The following is a 16926-nucleotide window of genomic DNA, read 5'->3' as shown; positions in this document are numbered from 1 at the left end:
ACACATAAACTTTTAGCTTGCTCAATTTGTTTGTTCTTTTATGTACAAATTTTGGCTAACTAAAACCACAGGCTATGGTGTGTATGACCAAGTATGGTTTATTATGGACAGATGGTAGAAAAAATATCACAGATAAGTTCCCTAAGTCATGTGTAAAGAAAGACTATTATTAAAATTCACTTTATTTTCTATGGAATCAAGCACTAGCTACCAGTTTCAGCAAGATTTTTTTTGTGTGTGTGCCTTCCAAATGTTAGCACAGCTAGCAATGCCTTAAAATAATCAAATACTAAGCTAGGTCCCAGTGGTTATGTCCACATCTAGATTTAGGTGATCAGGAACTCTTATTTGATTGCTTTAGCTTTTAGTTCTTGGTTATACCTATAAAAGAAAGAGAAAGAAAAACAACCATCAGTAATAATAGATAAATTTATGGTAAGGAGAGAATGGGAAGCATATTCCATTTCTCTTTCCCAGTGGTCAGGTGGCTGTGTAGCTGCTAACAGTCTTCCCAGGAGCCAGACAGAGGCAGAAGTGACCCAAGGGTTCATCTGCATTTCATCTGTATGACAGATAATTAAATCCCAACTGCCAAGAAGTTTTAACAGCTTACATGACATACAGTTTTCTGTGCAAAAGTTTTATTTTAATGAATATTTTCACTCTTGGGCTATATAAGAATATGACAAACGTGAACATATGCAAAAAAATTAGCAAAATATGGCCAACTTATAAACACTTAACAATAAAATCAATTGGGAATGTGTTCTAGTTTAATCACTTGAAGTGACGTTTTTAAAACACAGGTTAACAGGTTATGAACACTTATGCTTACTGAAGCTAAGGACTGTTTCCTTATTATCACCCATCCAGAAAACTGACCAAGTCAGAGTCTCTCTTCCACAACACTTTGGACTTCACTTACTATTCTTCCCAGCTTAACAGGGTGGAAAATAGTTTAAGCTCATGAAGGAACTTATCCCATAAAGCCTACTGTACTGTACAGATTTCAAAAAGATCCTGATTGCAGACATTTGTTCGTATTACCATTATTATTAGTCACTGATGAATAATGGTAACTGTCAAGTAAATGGCTTAAAAAACTTCCAGGGCTCTTGGAATATTTTCTAATGCAACCAGTGACTATGTCCTAAATGTTATTTTCAATACTACATACATTTAAATCCTGTCTTATTATATATCACTGAATGTGAACAATCAAAGGTTTATGTTGGAAATTACTTAATAAGCTACACATTTTATATGCTGTCTTAATAAAAGGGACCACATAAAAGGGTTAGCCAGGTACACAATGAAGTTAGATCTAAAAGCTAGGTAACATACTACATAACTACTTCTAACTTATTTATAAACCAGACTTTTCTAGAAATGTTAAATTTCTGCTTCAGGCACATTCTGTCTTAGCATTATATATGAATCCTAAAAAAATTATGTTGCCATCTGGGTAGCTTCTGAAGGAGATGCAAAAGTATCCTGGTAGGCTTACCTCCAAATGCGCAAGAGCTGAGAGGCTCCTGCTGCCCCCACGAAGAAATTAACAGCAAACAGACTCCAATTTTTTGGTATAATTACAAGTGAGTATCTTGACCAAATAAACCCTGTTGAAACAAAGTATCTGTTTAAAAAGCATACCTCCTGTCCCAATAACTCATCTGAATATTTCAAATTAGAGTAAAACAATTACAAAAAGACTATGACAACAATAATGTAGGAGGAAGGACAAAATGCTATACTGAATCCTCAAAAAGGTCTCTGATTCAGTGTTCCACAAAATCCCGAGTTCCTACACTACAGGGGAACCTTTACAGAACGAGTGAATATTAACTGTAATTTTTTTCCCTAATTATTAAAAAGAAGATGTTTGTGACAGAAACATGAGAAACAAAACCCATGCAGATACTTAAGTCCAGCTACACTTCTCTGTCCCCTCCATTCATAAGGCAATGACTTCCTACAGATAGGTAACACTGTTAATTCCTTTGCAAGTGGTAGAGAGTGTGTATTTATTTTAAGTACTAAATTGTTAAATAAAGTGATGTGAAACAAAATAACTTATGTTGTATGTGGAATAGGAAAGGTATTAATTTAATTACCTGTGGCCATCAAAACAGCAGATTGAGCTGTGCTGAGTTTTTCTGCAGGTCTGGCCATATCAGCCAACCCAGCACACACCAACCCCTGAAAATACACACACACATAAAGAAAAAAGGTATAATGGTTTTCAAGTTTCTGTCAGTGTTAGTCTTTTTTAAAAGTGGAAATATCAGAAGAGTTATAATTTAAATTTTTTGTTAGATTATTCAATATCAACGTATACATGGTCATTTCTTCTGTTAGGTTTTGAATACTGACTTTGTAAAATTATCCCACTATATCCCATCATCAGCATCACTCAGAAAAGTTAACAAGGCTTCACTACAAGATTAGTTATGCTACTTTACTGCAAGATTAGAATACATAATAAAACAATTTTTATTAATGAAAAATTCAGACCCAGAGTTAATTATTGAGATTTTTATCTCCCCTCCTTCTTTTCCTCATTTTTATTTAAGTATTTTAAGTAAATTCTAAGCATGTTATTAGAGAATATCTTAAGAAATTATTTCCGGTTTTACTGAGTTTCTAAAAGATGTTCTCGTATGAAAAACAGAAATCAGCAAAAGGTTCTGCTCCTTAACAGAACAGATATACTCATGAATTCTTACATAAATTTAAAACAAGTCCCAATTGTTCTGAATTGCTGAATCTAGTAGTTCAAGAAAGCAATGCCGCTAGTTAAGACTCATCCCTCCTGCACCCTCCTTCCAGGCTCCAATGCATTTTTTTTCTCTGTTTCATATTTGTTCTACTTCTGCAGGGGGAAAACTGCCCATCAGGGGAACAAAGGACCATTTCAATTATTCTGCTGGATCCATGCATTACTCTCACTGTGCTATGGTCTGGATATGAGGTCCTCCCTGCCAAACTCCAGTGTTACTGCAGAAATAGTCAGAGATGAAATGACTGGACTGTGGGAGCTGTAACCCAATCAGTCCACTCCAATCCGAACGGACTGACCGGGTGGTAACTGTAGGCAGGCGGGTGTGGCTGGAGGAGGTGGTCACTGGGGCCTGCTCTGGAAGGTGCTTCTTCTCTGAGCCCCTTCCTTTTTCGCTACTTCCCAGCTGCCGTGAGCTGAGATTCCTCCACGGCACATTCTGCCATGATGCTCTACCTCACCTCAGGCCTGGAGCAATGGCGTCAGCTGTGTCTGTACTGAGACCTCTGAAACCAGGGGCCAAGATGAAGCTTTCCTCCTCTGAGTTGCTCCTGTCAGGTATTCTGGCCACAGCAGTACAAAGCTGACTAGCACATTGTGGCTCACTGAATGTACCTACGAAGACTCGAGTGGTATTCTAACATTCTCTTTTGGAAAGAGTCTGCAATTTTTTTTTTTTTGAAGGGATATCATTTATTGAATATTTTTTAAAAAATCTAAAATTGGTGTACATACATTTGGTTTTTAAAAAAATTTTGCATTAGATCACCACAAAGCAGATTTACACATAACCATACACTGCAGAAAAAATACAGGTAAGTTTCCATGTGATACTAACAGAGGAACTCTTTAGCATAAGAAAATACATTTTTAGAAGCTAAACCTAACTTTACAAACATGCAAAATACTAACACACTTTAAGCAGAGAGTCTTTAAGAGAAACGTAACATTTTCATTTTCTATACTTGACCTAAATTTTAATTCTGTCCAGTAGAACCAAAACACCTCCTGAACCCCTTTCAGTGTCATTCAACACTTGAACTTCTTCTATATCTGGATTAAAAAACCGTTCACAAATAAGCTTTGCTATTCAATCACCCTTTTTTACTTCAAACTTTTCTTTGCCAAAATTAAATAGCACAATACCAACATTTCCTCTATAATCCTCATCTATGAAGTGTTTTGCAGCCAAACCAGAATGTGGAGCTATTCTTCCATAGCACCCAGCAGGAAGAGCCATCTGAATGTCTGTTTTCACAAGGGCTTTCTCCATAGGTGGTACTATATAATCATAGGCACTGCACAGGTCATAGCCCGTGGCCCGCTTGGACCCTCAGGGCAGGGCTGTGGCGTGCTCCAAAAGCCGTACAAAGCAGAACCGCAAGCCACCCTCCTCTGCAGCCGGGCCGCTTGCTGGGGGAGACTGCGGTTACTTCTTCAGAACAAGGCATGGCAGCACTGGAAGGCGAGCAAAGGTGAAGACCAGCAATTTTTTTTTTTTTTTTTTTTTTTTGAGACAGGGTCTCATTATGCTGCCTAGGCTGGGCTCAACTGATCCTCCTACCTCAGCTTTCCACATAACTGGGATTACAGGAGGCTGACATGATCACCATGCCTGGCTTTCCCATGTTTTAAAAAAATCCCCGTCTATTCTTACATCATTCTAATCTTATAGAAATTATTTTGCTAAATCTCACTGTGAATCTAATCTCTGCTTCTTACTAGCTGTCTGACTTTGGTCAGGTTACATTAACCTATCTTAAATCCTCACAGGTAAAATGAGAGTATTATTACCTACCCCTGCAAGACTATATGCTTGCTAAAGGAGGACTACTCTGACCTCCCCACGGTGCCAGCCTCAGATGAGGAAGGTCCATGCTCCTTGTCAACTTCATTCTGAACTTCACTGGCATAATAGAACCACAGCTGCAGAAAGTGCTCAGGGCGCACATCAAGATTACGTGAAACAGTGTCTGACACCCTAGGAAAGCCGAAGACCCACAGCAACTGTTTCAAGGTGACGGAAGTGTTCAAGAGCAAAGGCCTTGGAGTCAAACAGACCTGGACATTCAATCCTGACTCTGCCACTTACTAAAATTAGTGTCTGTGGTCACCTCGTTCTTTGAACCCCAAAACCCTTACTTGGAAAACAATGCTTTTGGATGAGGATTGAATAAGAGATGTGTTCAATAACCCAGCACAGACAATTTGGCATCTCGTAGACTCAAGCTAGCTCTCACTTCTCCCATCAGTTAAAACATGTTTTTCACATGCCTGAAGCCCACACTTTTTTCTCAGCATCTGGTTATCTTCACTAGGTTGGGATCCTCATGAGATAGCTTAAAATAAATTTCTTTTAGTATTTTCTTGTTCATTAAAAAACATATGCCAGGATGCGGTATGTGGCTCAGTGGCAGAGTGCTTGCCTAGCACGCTCAAGGGCCTGTAATCCCAGCGACTCAGGAGGCTGAGGCAGGAGGACTGCAAGTTCAAGGCCAGCCTGGTCAACTTAGTGAGACCCTGTTTCAAAATAAAAAATAAAAAGGGCTAGGGATATAGCTTAGTGGAGGAGAGTTCCTGGGTTCAAACCCCAGTCCCAAACAAAACAAAACTCCAACCTGAAAACTGGAGCAAGAGCTCTCTCAAGGACACATGTTAAACATTAATTAATTGGAATACAGCTCTGTACCCTGGTATTCCCTCTTTTTAAAGCCCTGTTTCCCCTGGCAGTTAGAATCACAGCCTGACATGTGAGTCTGCTGCAGTTTCTCATTTGCTAGTAAATCAATAAAACTTCTTTTTCCTTTTTCTCAAAATCTTATCCTTGTTATTAGATCAGCATCAGGGACAAGGACTAAGCTTTCAGTGTCGCTCATCTATGTTAATAAGAAAAGTTAATTTGGGAGTTGTACCTAGGTCAATGTTTTCCTTGCCATAATTTTTATTTTTTGGTGAGACAGTGTCTCACAATGTTATCCAGGCTGGGCTCAAGAGATCTTCCTGTCTTTCTTGCTGAGCTGAGAGACGGACCCCAGGACCGCTCATATGGTATATTCTTAGTCCAGTCCTAAGATTTTAGAATGAATCTGCATGTTTGTAGGGGCCCACAATTGTATTTTTTATTTTTTGGCACTGGAAAATGAACCCATGGGCACTTTATCACGGAGCACAATACCCAGCTCTTTTTATTTTTTGAGACAGGTTCTCACTAATATCACTGAGGTTGGCCTGGAGCTTCCCATCCTCCTGCCTCAGCCTCCCTAGTTCCTGAGATACAGGCGAGCGCCACCACTCCTCGCTTGTATATTCTGATAGGAAGTATGTTCCAAAAGCCCTGTTATCTAAGGAATTCAGAAAGACAAAAGTAGGTGGAATACTTTATGTAGTAAAAATGATACTACACCTGAGAATATTTTCCATAAAATCAGTTAGAGGCATACCAATAATGAAGTATATTTTCATAAAACTTACCACAAATTAGTAAAATCTTACTAAGGAAGTTTTTTCAGTAGATGCTGCAAAAACTCAGACTTACCCATTTCATAATTGGAGCCCAGAAAAAAACTGTTCTGGGGCCTGAAAGAAAGTAAAAAAATTCAGGAGTGAACCAAACATGTTATACATACATGTCTTTTAACAACCATTACCAAATTTTGAAAACCCGAAGATTTACCAATCTAATCATTTTTACTATGCTTTCTGCATACTTTGTATTGAACATTTAGAAAATTACTACAGTATCACAGTATTGATCTTTCACGCAAGTTGCTTTGATTTTTGTGACCCATTAACAATTAGTTAAGGTATAATGGAGATGGTTTGGAAACTATTTCCAGCCTTTGCCTGGAACATGGAACTTCATGTTAATCCCAGATAATCTTCAAGTTGAGAAATTGAAATTTATAAATTTTATAATATGAGCTTCAGTAGATATTTGTATATTCACTAATTTTATCAATATTTATAACCATAAACGACATCTTACCATATGTATCATAGTAAGAGTTTTTACAAAATTTCTACATATTCACTGGGTGTGGCAGTGCACACCTGTAATCTCAGCTACTGGGTGGCTGAGGCAGGAGGATCTCACGTTTGAGGTTGGACTCAGCAACTGAGCAAGATCCACAAAATAAGAAATCAAAAGGGCTGCGGATGTAGCTCAGTGGTGGAGAGCCCCAGGGTTTGATCTCTAGTACAAGATAAAAACAAAAACAAAAACCTACATATTCCACCAATTTTTTTCTTCTCCGTCCACAGTGCTGGGGATTGAACGCCCAGCGTCGCACATGCGAGGCGGGCACTCTACCACTACATCCCCAGCTCAGTGAGCCTAACTTTAAAGTCCACCTGAGAGACAGAGACCACTTGTAAACTCAGTCATAGCAAGTCCTTGATTTTTGGTCACCACATACCCCTTTGCTTTGTGCAAAAGGCCTGAGGTACTGATGATGATTTTGGTGTCTTAGATAACTTAGTATTTGAGAAGCAACATGTTTCAGAGCTAGAAGGAAACTCAGGTAGCATCATCCAGCAGATTGCAACTGGAAGCTGTTGTGCAACTCCTGAGCTACTGCTCTTTACGCAACTCCTCCACATCACACGCTTCTGCTAACCTTCAGGGGACACAGTGAGGGGACAGAAAGAGTCTGTCCAGGGGAACTTAAACATGGTAAGTCCCCTACATATCAGAGCCCTTCAATCACTGTGTATGCTCTCACACACTGCATCAATACAATACATTTCTTAAAGTGCAAATTAAGAAATTTTACATAAGAGAACAGTGATTTATAAACATACTCAAGCAGTTTTAAAATCCTGTTATATGACAAGTTTATTACTGCTGCCTCAAAACTTTACTTTGCAAAAAAAATTGGCCTTTATGTGTCACAAAAATCACTTCTAATATGGTGCCATCAACCAAGTAGGACCCTTTTACTCTTTTATCTGCTCCCAATCAACACTTCTCAATAACGCTAGCAGGTGAAGACACACTTGCTCTTTCCCCCAGCAGTACTGACTCTCCTCCATAACCTGATGTTCTGCTCACACATGCTAAGATCACGCTGAGATAAAACTGAGTTAAACCCATTAGTTGGAAACCAAGAAAAACAATAAAGATAAAGAAGTGGAAGAGCACCAAGCGGAGAAGAGCCGGGTTTAGTTCTGGTCTAGTTGTAGACAGGGCTGCCACTCATCCCATAATACTTACTGCGAGACTTACATTGTGCCAGGCACTGGGTTATGTTAGTAAGTAAGAGACAGTGGTGCCTCTTAGTGACCTGAGCACAGAAGGGCAATCTGAGTAAAATCATGTCTGGAAGCCAGATAAACACTTTTCAGTGAAACTCAGTTCTCACGTGCTTTCATCAAAGTCATACTGGTTCACTCTGGTAACAGCAAAGACCCCAATGAAAACAAACCCAGTGACAACACCCCTGTTTTGGGTGCATTTTGACTGAATTAATTTCAAAAGTAATTGGTTAATTTTAACATTAAGCAGAAACATCCGACAAATGTAAAACTAGGCAGGCTGCTTTATAAAATTTATTTATTTATTTATTTTAGAAACATTCCAGGTAGTATTCCTGGTTGACTGCCCACCCCCATCTAGAAATAAGCAAACTATGGAAAAAGGAAAAATGGATTTAATGCAATTTGATCAAACAGAGGAGAAGCAGCTGGATCACTTCTCCACTGGTCCTACAGAAGGAGCGACAGTTAGCGGAAACAAAAACCAGGGGATGTGTACGCACAGATGGAGCCAGGCTGTGCTGGCCAGCTTAGCGTCCGGGGTGCCTGCGAGGGAGAGTCTCAGTTTTCATTCTGAGCCTGAGGGAATTGGGGAGCTAAAACTTTTAATTTCAAAGGGGCTCTGTTTCAACAGTATGAACTATTACTAGCTCTTAGCAGTAAGAATGAGCAGTGTTACAGATTTTGTCTATTCTTCCAGATTTAATATGGTTCTTGCTATTTTTTTTTAATCTCTCTCAAATGAATTAACATCCTTAGAATTAAACCTACTAATTCAGTGTGATTTTAATAGAATAGGATTTAAACCCCGCCACAGTGCACTTTAACTGTCAGCTGTGGATTGACTCACCTATGAAAATTATGACTTCTCAAGCTTCTGGCCTCATACTTCATATCTGTATAAAATTTTTATATATATATATTTTTAGTTGGCAAAGGACCTTTATTTCATTTATTTGTAGGCGGTGCTGAGAATCGAACCCCGTGCATCCTACATGCTAGGCAAGCGCTCTGCCACTGAGCCACAACCCCTGCCCCTTGTATGAATATTAATGTTAAGTACTAAGGAAAGCTGGCCAGCACAGTTGAAAGCAGGTTGTATTAGCAGGGTTTATCACCCTAATACATACATGGATATATTATACAAATATATAGGCGTGTACATGTACACATACAACAGGGATGGAATCCAGGGCCTCATGCATGCTAGACAAATGCTCTACCTCTAAGCTAAGTCCCCAGTCCTTACAAACAACTTTTAAAATACACTAGGCCTTCTCTGTGAGCTCCACACCTATGGATTCAACCAACTGCAGACTGAAAATTAAAAAAAAAAAAAAAAAAAAAATGCATCTGTATTGAATACTTAAGACTTTTTGTCTTTTTTCTTTTTTTAAATTTCCTAAAACAACACATTGTAACAACTACTTACATTGTATGGGGGACTATAAGTAATTTAGGGATGATTGAAAATACACAGGAGGAAATGTATTAGTTATATGCAAATATCCTGCTATTTTATCTAAGGGATTTGAGCATCCTTGGATTTTGGTGTCTAATGAAGTTCTGGAAGTAATCCTGTGTCTACTGCAGGATGACTATACTCTAAAATCATGAGTTGCTTTCATCAAACTGATATTTAAAGGCTGGCATGTTTTTAAGTTTGTTCATTTTCTAATTTAACTACATCCTTCTGCTGAAACCTAAATTTTATTTTCTCCTCTTATTCTTCAAAGGAGCTGTATACCATGTTTAGAATAACTCTCCAAACACTAGAAGGTCACAACGCAGACCCTGCTCCCCATGGGCACCAATGACCCGAACGCACACTTTGCTTCTCACATGCTGGGCTGCAGGCATTTTCACGGTACGCGCCCACCTCCAGACTTTCCTTATCTTAAGTTGTGGAATGAATCTGGAGTCAAGGTTGGAACAGCCGCTGGGAGAACTAAAACTCTCAAGGAGTTCTAAATCTTGATGTTCTTACAAGTGAGTGGGGAAAGAAACCTACATTCACCTTGTGGTTCACCGTACGTGTCCTTTCTCCAGGTCCCTAGGTCTGTCACCACTGCATCAACTCCAGCCACATCACCTTCCATTATGAACACAATATGAAAACAATTTTCATTCCTTTTGGTTACTAGACTGGAATTTCAAAAGAAATTTTTACCAAAGGAAAAAAAGAATTTAAAAGAACACACAAAGGCACTAAGTTTCAGAATTTATATTCTAACTATATTTTAGACCAGCTCAGTGCTTCTTGGCCAGGGGTGATTTCGTTCCCAGGAGACATTTTGCCCTCCTATATAGGTTGCCAACCACAGTGGGGAAGGGGCTACTGCTGCTGTCATCTAGGGGTCAGAGGCCTGGGATGCTGCTAAATGTCCTATTATGCATGGGACAACCACCACAGCAAAGGCTCATCCAGCTCAAATAGTCAATGGCGCAAGGTTGAGAAACTCTGGCCTAGGCAGACTGATGTTAGGCAAACGCTCAACCAGTTTCACTCTATTTTTGGTACTAGACACTTAACCACTGAGCTGCATCCCTAGTTCTTTTGCTGTTTTTCTTTTAATTTTGAGACAGGGTCTCATGAAGTTGCTTAGGGCCTCACTGTTACTGAGGCTGGCCTTGAACTTACTTACGATCCTCCTGCCTCAGCCTCCCAAGTACTGGGATTACAGGTGTGGCCACCATGGGGGTTCTCAGTTTCAGTTTAAGGTTCTGTACTCAGCCTACACCGTCCACTCCCAACACTCGGCCCTGTTTTCACCTGACTCCATCTTCAAACCCTCACCTGAGGCTTCATCTCCGGAAGCCATCCTCAGGGGAAATGCCCCTTCTCTCAACTGCCAAAGCAGCCTGTACATTTTTCTGTTGCTTTCTATACTCATCAGATCATGCCATCTGTCACTTTAAGCTGACAAAAAATTCCTTAAAAAACAAGGACTGCTGTCTAATCTTCCTTGTCAACAGAAGTGCATTGGATCAACAAGTTGAGGAGGGAGGTGGATCAAAGATACTCAATCTTCAGGTGTGAGCCAGATTGCCTTGACGCTGCCTCCTGTTCCTACCTCCAGGGATACCAGGCTCCCTTCATGACAGGCTGGTCAGCCTTCAGTCCTCAGGCCCCTCAGACACAGGGCACTCTCCTCTGGCCAACACGTGCTGACCCCGTGCCTCAACCCTTCCAGGCTCCGTAACCCGTGCCTCAACCCTTCCAGGCTCCGTAACCCGGTCTAGCTCATGCTTCTGGAGGCTGTCAGCACGCCTGGGTCATTGCTCTTTGATGCACACAGAACTTCTGGGTCACGTACAGTGCAAACACCAAGTTTATCTTCCACTCACGCGTGGAGCTCGGCTCCCTGCTCAGGTCAGTGGGTACACAGCTGCAGCCTGTGGCTGAGGGTGCTCTCTGCTCTTCCAATAGTGAAACCAGCGTTTCTTCTCCTGCCACCCCCAAAGTGTTTCCTGGATAATGCCTCCAGATGCTGGTTTCTTTCTAAGTTTATTGGTTGTTTCTATGAGGTTAAGGAATAGTCAAGCTGTTCAGTAGGTTTGCCTGGTAACTAATTTACTCAACGCTCCAAGCTAGTTTAAAATATTAACTGCATACCAGCCCCTACCAAACTAAACAAGAACCAAAGAAACTTTAAACATGAAATGATGGTCGCTAGAACTTTGGACCAACAGAGGCATTTTAGTTAGTGATTTTAAACAATGAAAATAAACTAGTTAGTTTAACAACTGCAAAGTATGAACAGAAGAATATTGGTAGCAAATACATAACACATTCGAAACTGCTGATTTTTCTGAGGTACCAGAGGCTACTCAGAAGCAATGAATAATGAGCCGGATATTTGTAAGTGCAAATAAGCAGTGTTTTGTTAATTCTTAAAAAAAGGAAAAAAAAAAAAAAAAAAAGAAAAAGAAAAGATACCTGTGCTTACATAATGGGTTAAAGACAATTTCAAAGAAAATTTATTTTACCATAGTGAATTATTTTCTACCTTAAGAGTAAATAATGTTAAGTAACTTCAGATACAGAAGCTGTTTTCCAGAAACCAGCAATCAATCTGCCATGGACATGACAGTGAAAACACATTACAACTTACTTCAACAGGTCTAAACAGAAAGTTTTGACAAAACAAAGTATTAAGAAATTAATATTACTCAAATAGTGACAATATCACATATATTATTCTAGATCTTGAAAAAAACAGGTTTGAGCTCCATACCATTACATGGTTATTCTCATGCAAGAACATAAAAATAAGTGAGATAATTATGATACCTGAAGTGATTATAGTATCTTACTCTCAGGATAAGTAAAAGTAAAAAATTAACTGTTAACATTTATTAAGATAAATGCAATAACTTGACTAGATAGAAAATTTGAATTGCTAAAAATACTGAGTAAAACAAAAATCACTCATAAAAGTTTATCTTAAAGCACAAGATGAAAGGAAATATGCCCCCATCAAATGTAAATGTATATTCTTTTAGACAAAAAGTTAATAATTAACACATTTTCATCTTGTTTCTTAAAATCCTACTTTTTGGAGTCGGATATGCTGGTGTGTGCTTGTAATTCTAGTGGCTGGGGAGGCTGAGGCAGGAAGATGGAAAGTTCAAGGACAGCCTTAGTAATTAAGCAAGATCCTGTCTCAAAATAAAAAACAAAAAGGGCTGGGGTCTTACCTCAGTGGTAAGGTGCCCCTGGGTTCAACCTCCAGTACCAAAAAACAAATAAACAAAACACCCTTTTACTTTTGGGACTTGAAAAGGCCTCACACTGACAATTTTGGAACATCATCCTCTCTCTATATATATAAATTTAAAACTATGAACCATTTAAGAATAATGAATAATATAGAGAATATAATGTTCTTTTCCTTCTTGAGCTTTACTGTCTTATTTAATTAAATTGATGTTTTTCAAAGTTTAACTTTTCATAAAAGAGTTTAAACTGAGAAAGTAGATCATTGTGTATGTGATTCTTTCCTAAGGAAAACATCCTCCTTGGAAAGAACTGACAATTTTTACACACATGCATACTTACACACTCAGACACTGAGCTGAGGCATTCACTACGTTCCACCTTATTGAAAGTTTGGAGGTCATAAAAACACGACCTTCCCACTACCTCTCATACCATTCCTCTATCACTTGCTACCTTTTAATTTCATATTATTTAGTTGACATAAAAACATATAAATTATACACATTTAAGCAGATGTGATGTTTTGATCCATGTACATTGTGTAATGTTTAAATCTGGACAAAAATATCTATCTCTGAAACATTTGTAACTTATGCTGAAAACATCAAGATCCTTTCTTCTATTTTTTTTTTTTTTTTTTTTTTGAGATGTCCAGTACCCAACTGTTGCCCATAGTCCACCCCACTGTGCATTGACACACTGGAACTTCTCCTGCCCAACTTAACTTGGTATCCACTGATTAGCCTTCCCTACCCCCTCCTCTCCCCTTACTTTTCAACACCCCTTAGTTCCTTGATCCTGTGCAAGTCCACCTGTTCTCTATCATGTGATCAACTACATGCACAGGTCCTTAGAATCTGTAAAGCTTAGTCTTTGACACAGATACTGACAGCCAAAAATCATTCACTTTTATTGGGCAAAAGTTAATTCTTATCTAATGCTAACAACATGACTGGGCTACCAGTTTCATCAGGTCGATCCACTTTATTTGTAACTTACACATAACAAAGCAATGTCACCTATTTAACTAATAAAGTCTTCTCCCCCAATGGTAGGTAGTTCATTTTAATCACTATGATGAAATATCCAAGCAAGGAGGCTTATTTTGGCTCATGATTATAGAGGTGCAAGATCTAGAGGCCTCATCTGGTGATGGCCTTGTCCACACACTGCTGAGGTAGGAAGAGCACTGCACGGCAATAGACAGCATGCATCCACATGTGCACGTCTCTCTCCCTGTTCTCATACCCACCAGGAGTCAATCCTGACACTCCACCCTACTGACTTTATCTACTCCTGGTCACTTCCCAAAGGACACCCTCTTGATATTTCATGATAAGGACTGAATTTCAACACATAAAACCTTGAGGGGCACTCCAACCATATCCAAGCCATAGCACCAACTGAGCTTTTAATAAACACTGGATAACAGACTTCCAGGTAATCTCTGAGGCATACCTGGAGGACGGTCATGCAGGTGGTTAGTGTGGAACCACATACTTTGACATACAGTCAGGTGATGTTGGTAGGGGAGTGACATCCCCTTCTGTGAGTGGAGGACCCTGACTAGGTTGCACCTAGAACTCTATTCCTTGAGAGCTTGTTTGGAGGTTCTAGCAGGGGAGCGCAGCTACTCATATACCCTTGACCGAAGAACGGTCCTCCTCTATCGGGGAAGGTCGTCCGACAGAGCGCGCAGCTTCGGGAGGGACGCACATGGAGCGGTGAGGGAGGAAGGGGACACCCGCCTAGCCAGCCAGATCAGCCGAATCAACCCTGGCGATCAATGGGGTGACAGATGTCGCAGCCAGATCGCCCTCACATCCTAGAACTCTATTCCTTTTCATAAAGGCAGATAGATCGTGATGTGCCAGGAACACAGGCATATGCATGAAGGTCTCAAAATCCTGGACCATGTAATATTCCAGCTGTAACATATTTGTATACAAAAACATATTCTTGTTGCCATTCCAGACAGCCATGTTAGTGGTAAAAAAAAATCTCAAAAATTTAGAATCAGTAATGTGTAATTTCCAACTGTTAATATTTTAGCCTTACATAACATTCAAAAAATTTCTTATATGTGAATTTTGTCTAATGCTTAAAGGGTGATTCAATAACAATACTATGCAAAATAGTATGCAAAACTTTTTAATATTCACTCTGTATAACTCTTAGAATAATAATGTTTAATCAGATTTCATCCAGTCAGCAGTTATATTTTGTGCTTCTGTTTCTACTTTGGTGTTCCTCAACTTTTAAATTATAAATAACTTCAGAAATAGATATCTTTACTCTGCATATTGTTCAAAAGCTTAGATAAGAACCAACATTTGTTGAGAGTTGAAGAGCGAACACTGTTACATGTTTTACAGACATTACATCATTTCTCAAAAATACTTAAATGGGATAATTATTATCCCCATTTTATAGAGCAGAAAATAAAGCTTAAGGAATTTAAGATGAAGAGCACATGGGCAAGACTCAACCCAGTCTGGTTTTCAAGCCTGTGTTCCTTCCAATACTCTGAGAGGGTTTAAAATAACTGAACCAATTCAAGAGATGCTTAGATGAAACAATCTACTCTGAAAGTTGAGCAATTATACAAAATTATGAGCAATAATTACAGGTGACTAAGAGCCAAGACCTTGGAAAAGATCAACACAAGACTACCTTATCAAGAAGAAGAAACAAAGATAACTGCCCAATTCTGTATTATTTTGAGTAGTTGCTCCACTTCTATCCTGCCTATCTTTTCTTAAAGCTAAAACACAAAGCTTAAGAGGGTCAGAGTAGACTCCACTATCCTGTCCTATCATAATTGTTGACTCTGTAATGCCCAGACCATTTCAGAACTTTACCCAATCCCCCCAAAAGCCTCTGCCATAAAACACAGCACAATTCTAAAAATCTAGGTGAAAAACAACTAAAAGACAAACTAAATAAACTTCCTAATCAATAACAACCTCTCCTTAAAGATTATTTTTATAAAGGGCTCAATATTACAGTAAATAATATGAAGGGTTAAACTAAGAGTATAATTCAGAGGCATACTTCATTCCATTATCAAAATGGAAATCCTATTTAGCAACCATCTCAGATTCCAGAGGGCTGCTTCATAGTCAGATATGGATAGAACTCACAACCTTCCTAATGACACCAAACTGTAGGACATAGATTTAAGGTGGGGAAAAAAACATTTTTTCAGTAGCACTTCAATCTTGCAATTTGCAAGCTTTCCTTTGCTAAATTTTACGCTTGAAAGAAGCCTCAGAATATATCTGACGTTAGCCTCCAGGCAAGTGGTGTTGCTCTCTCACATGGGAACCCACTGCAGATCTGGAGGGAACACCTGGAGGAACTGGGGTCTGCCGGTTTCTCACGGTTTAATTAGGGTTTAATTACAGGACACTCTTTTCCACGGGACGAGAGGGAGCCCACGTCCACCGAGCACTTACGAAGAGTCCAGCAGGCACGGCATCTTTAATCCCCACACCCGCCACATCCAAGGGGCCGAGACCCGGACTCTGCCCAAGGTCACCCCAGCAGGGGAGGCGTCCCCGCGACGGGTCCCCGGGGTGCGCGCGACGGTCGACGCCGGCCCGGGGCTCGACCCGCCGGCCTCCCGCAGGCCCGGGTGCGGGTCACCTGCGCAGCGCTCGCCCACGCGGCGGCGGCCGCCGGGGAGCGGGCCCGGGGCGGCGAGGTGCCGGCGGCGACGCGCCCACCGCAGCGTGTCAGCGGGCCCCGCGGGGCTCGGCGGGCCGCGGCGGCCGGGCCGTACCTGCCGGGTGGTTGTACAGCGGCCGCAGCTTCTCCGGCAGCATCAGCTCCACCTTATCCAAGAGCCGGTGGTAGCTGGCCCGCAGGCCGCGGGCGCCGGCGGCTGCCATCTCGTGCGCTCAGCGATCGCGGGCGGCGGGCTGGAGCGCCGCGTGTCCTGGTCTCCGGCTGGCGGCGAAAGGCAGCTCGTCACCTTCCCTGCCACGGAGCCTCGCGGCCGCCTCTGCCCGGGACGCCCTTCCCGCGGCTCTGCCCGCCCGGCGAACCGCCCAGGGCCCGCGCCCGGCGCAGGCGAAGGGGGCGGGGGCTCTGCGACAACCCGCCCGCCTCCCGCAGGGCGACCGGGCGACGGGGGAGGAGTCATGGCAACAGGTGCGGAGACCGCCCC

At 40.9% G+C, this 16926-nt stretch overlaps 1 protein-coding gene and 1 pseudogene across 1 annotated transcript; both read right to left on the bottom strand.

Moving 5' to 3' along the window:
* Positions 1 to 80: 80 nt before the first annotated feature.
* On the bottom strand, positions 81 to 16865 carry Mpc2 (mitochondrial pyruvate carrier 2). Its single transcript, XM_047520244.1, has 5 exons — positions 16540 to 16865; positions 6315 to 6355; positions 2115 to 2199; positions 1508 to 1619; positions 81 to 381 (listed from the first exon to the last, which is right to left on the bottom strand). The coding sequence occupies exons 1-5, from the start codon at positions 16646 to 16648 to the stop codon at positions 345 to 347; spliced, it is 384 nt and encodes a 127-aa protein (XP_047376200.1). The 5' UTR covers positions 16649 to 16865; the 3' UTR covers positions 81 to 344.
* Positions 2208 to 4230, bottom strand: LOC124961551 (deoxyuridine 5'-triphosphate nucleotidohydrolase, mitochondrial-like; annotated as a pseudogene).
* Positions 16866 to 16926: the final 61 nt, after the last annotated feature.

This window comes from Sciurus carolinensis, chromosome 12 (genome assembly GCF_902686445.1).
Source record: "Sciurus carolinensis chromosome 12, mSciCar1.2, whole genome shotgun sequence".
NCBI lineage: Eukaryota > Metazoa > Chordata > Mammalia > Rodentia > Sciuridae > Sciurus > Sciurus carolinensis.
The sequence above is the reverse complement of the archived record's forward strand: the minus strand, read 5'-3'. Positions and strand labels throughout refer to the sequence as shown.

What these genes read in the sequence shown, in the direction of transcription:
- Mpc2 (XM_047520244.1), bottom strand. Translation starts at nt 16,648, where the DNA reads ATGGCAGCCGCCGGCGCCCGCGGCCTGCGGGCCAGCTACCACCGGCTC. An exon ending in GCTGTACAACCACCCGGCAG is followed by an intron (nt 6,356 to 16,539) that starts GTACGGCCCGGC and finishes ACTTTCTTTCAG; the next exon opens with GCCCCAGAACAGTTTTTTTC. An exon ending in CAGCTCTTGCGCATTTGGAG is followed by an intron (nt 382 to 1,507) that starts GTAAGCCTACCA and finishes TTTCTTTTATAG; the next exon opens with GTATAACCAAGAACTAAAAG.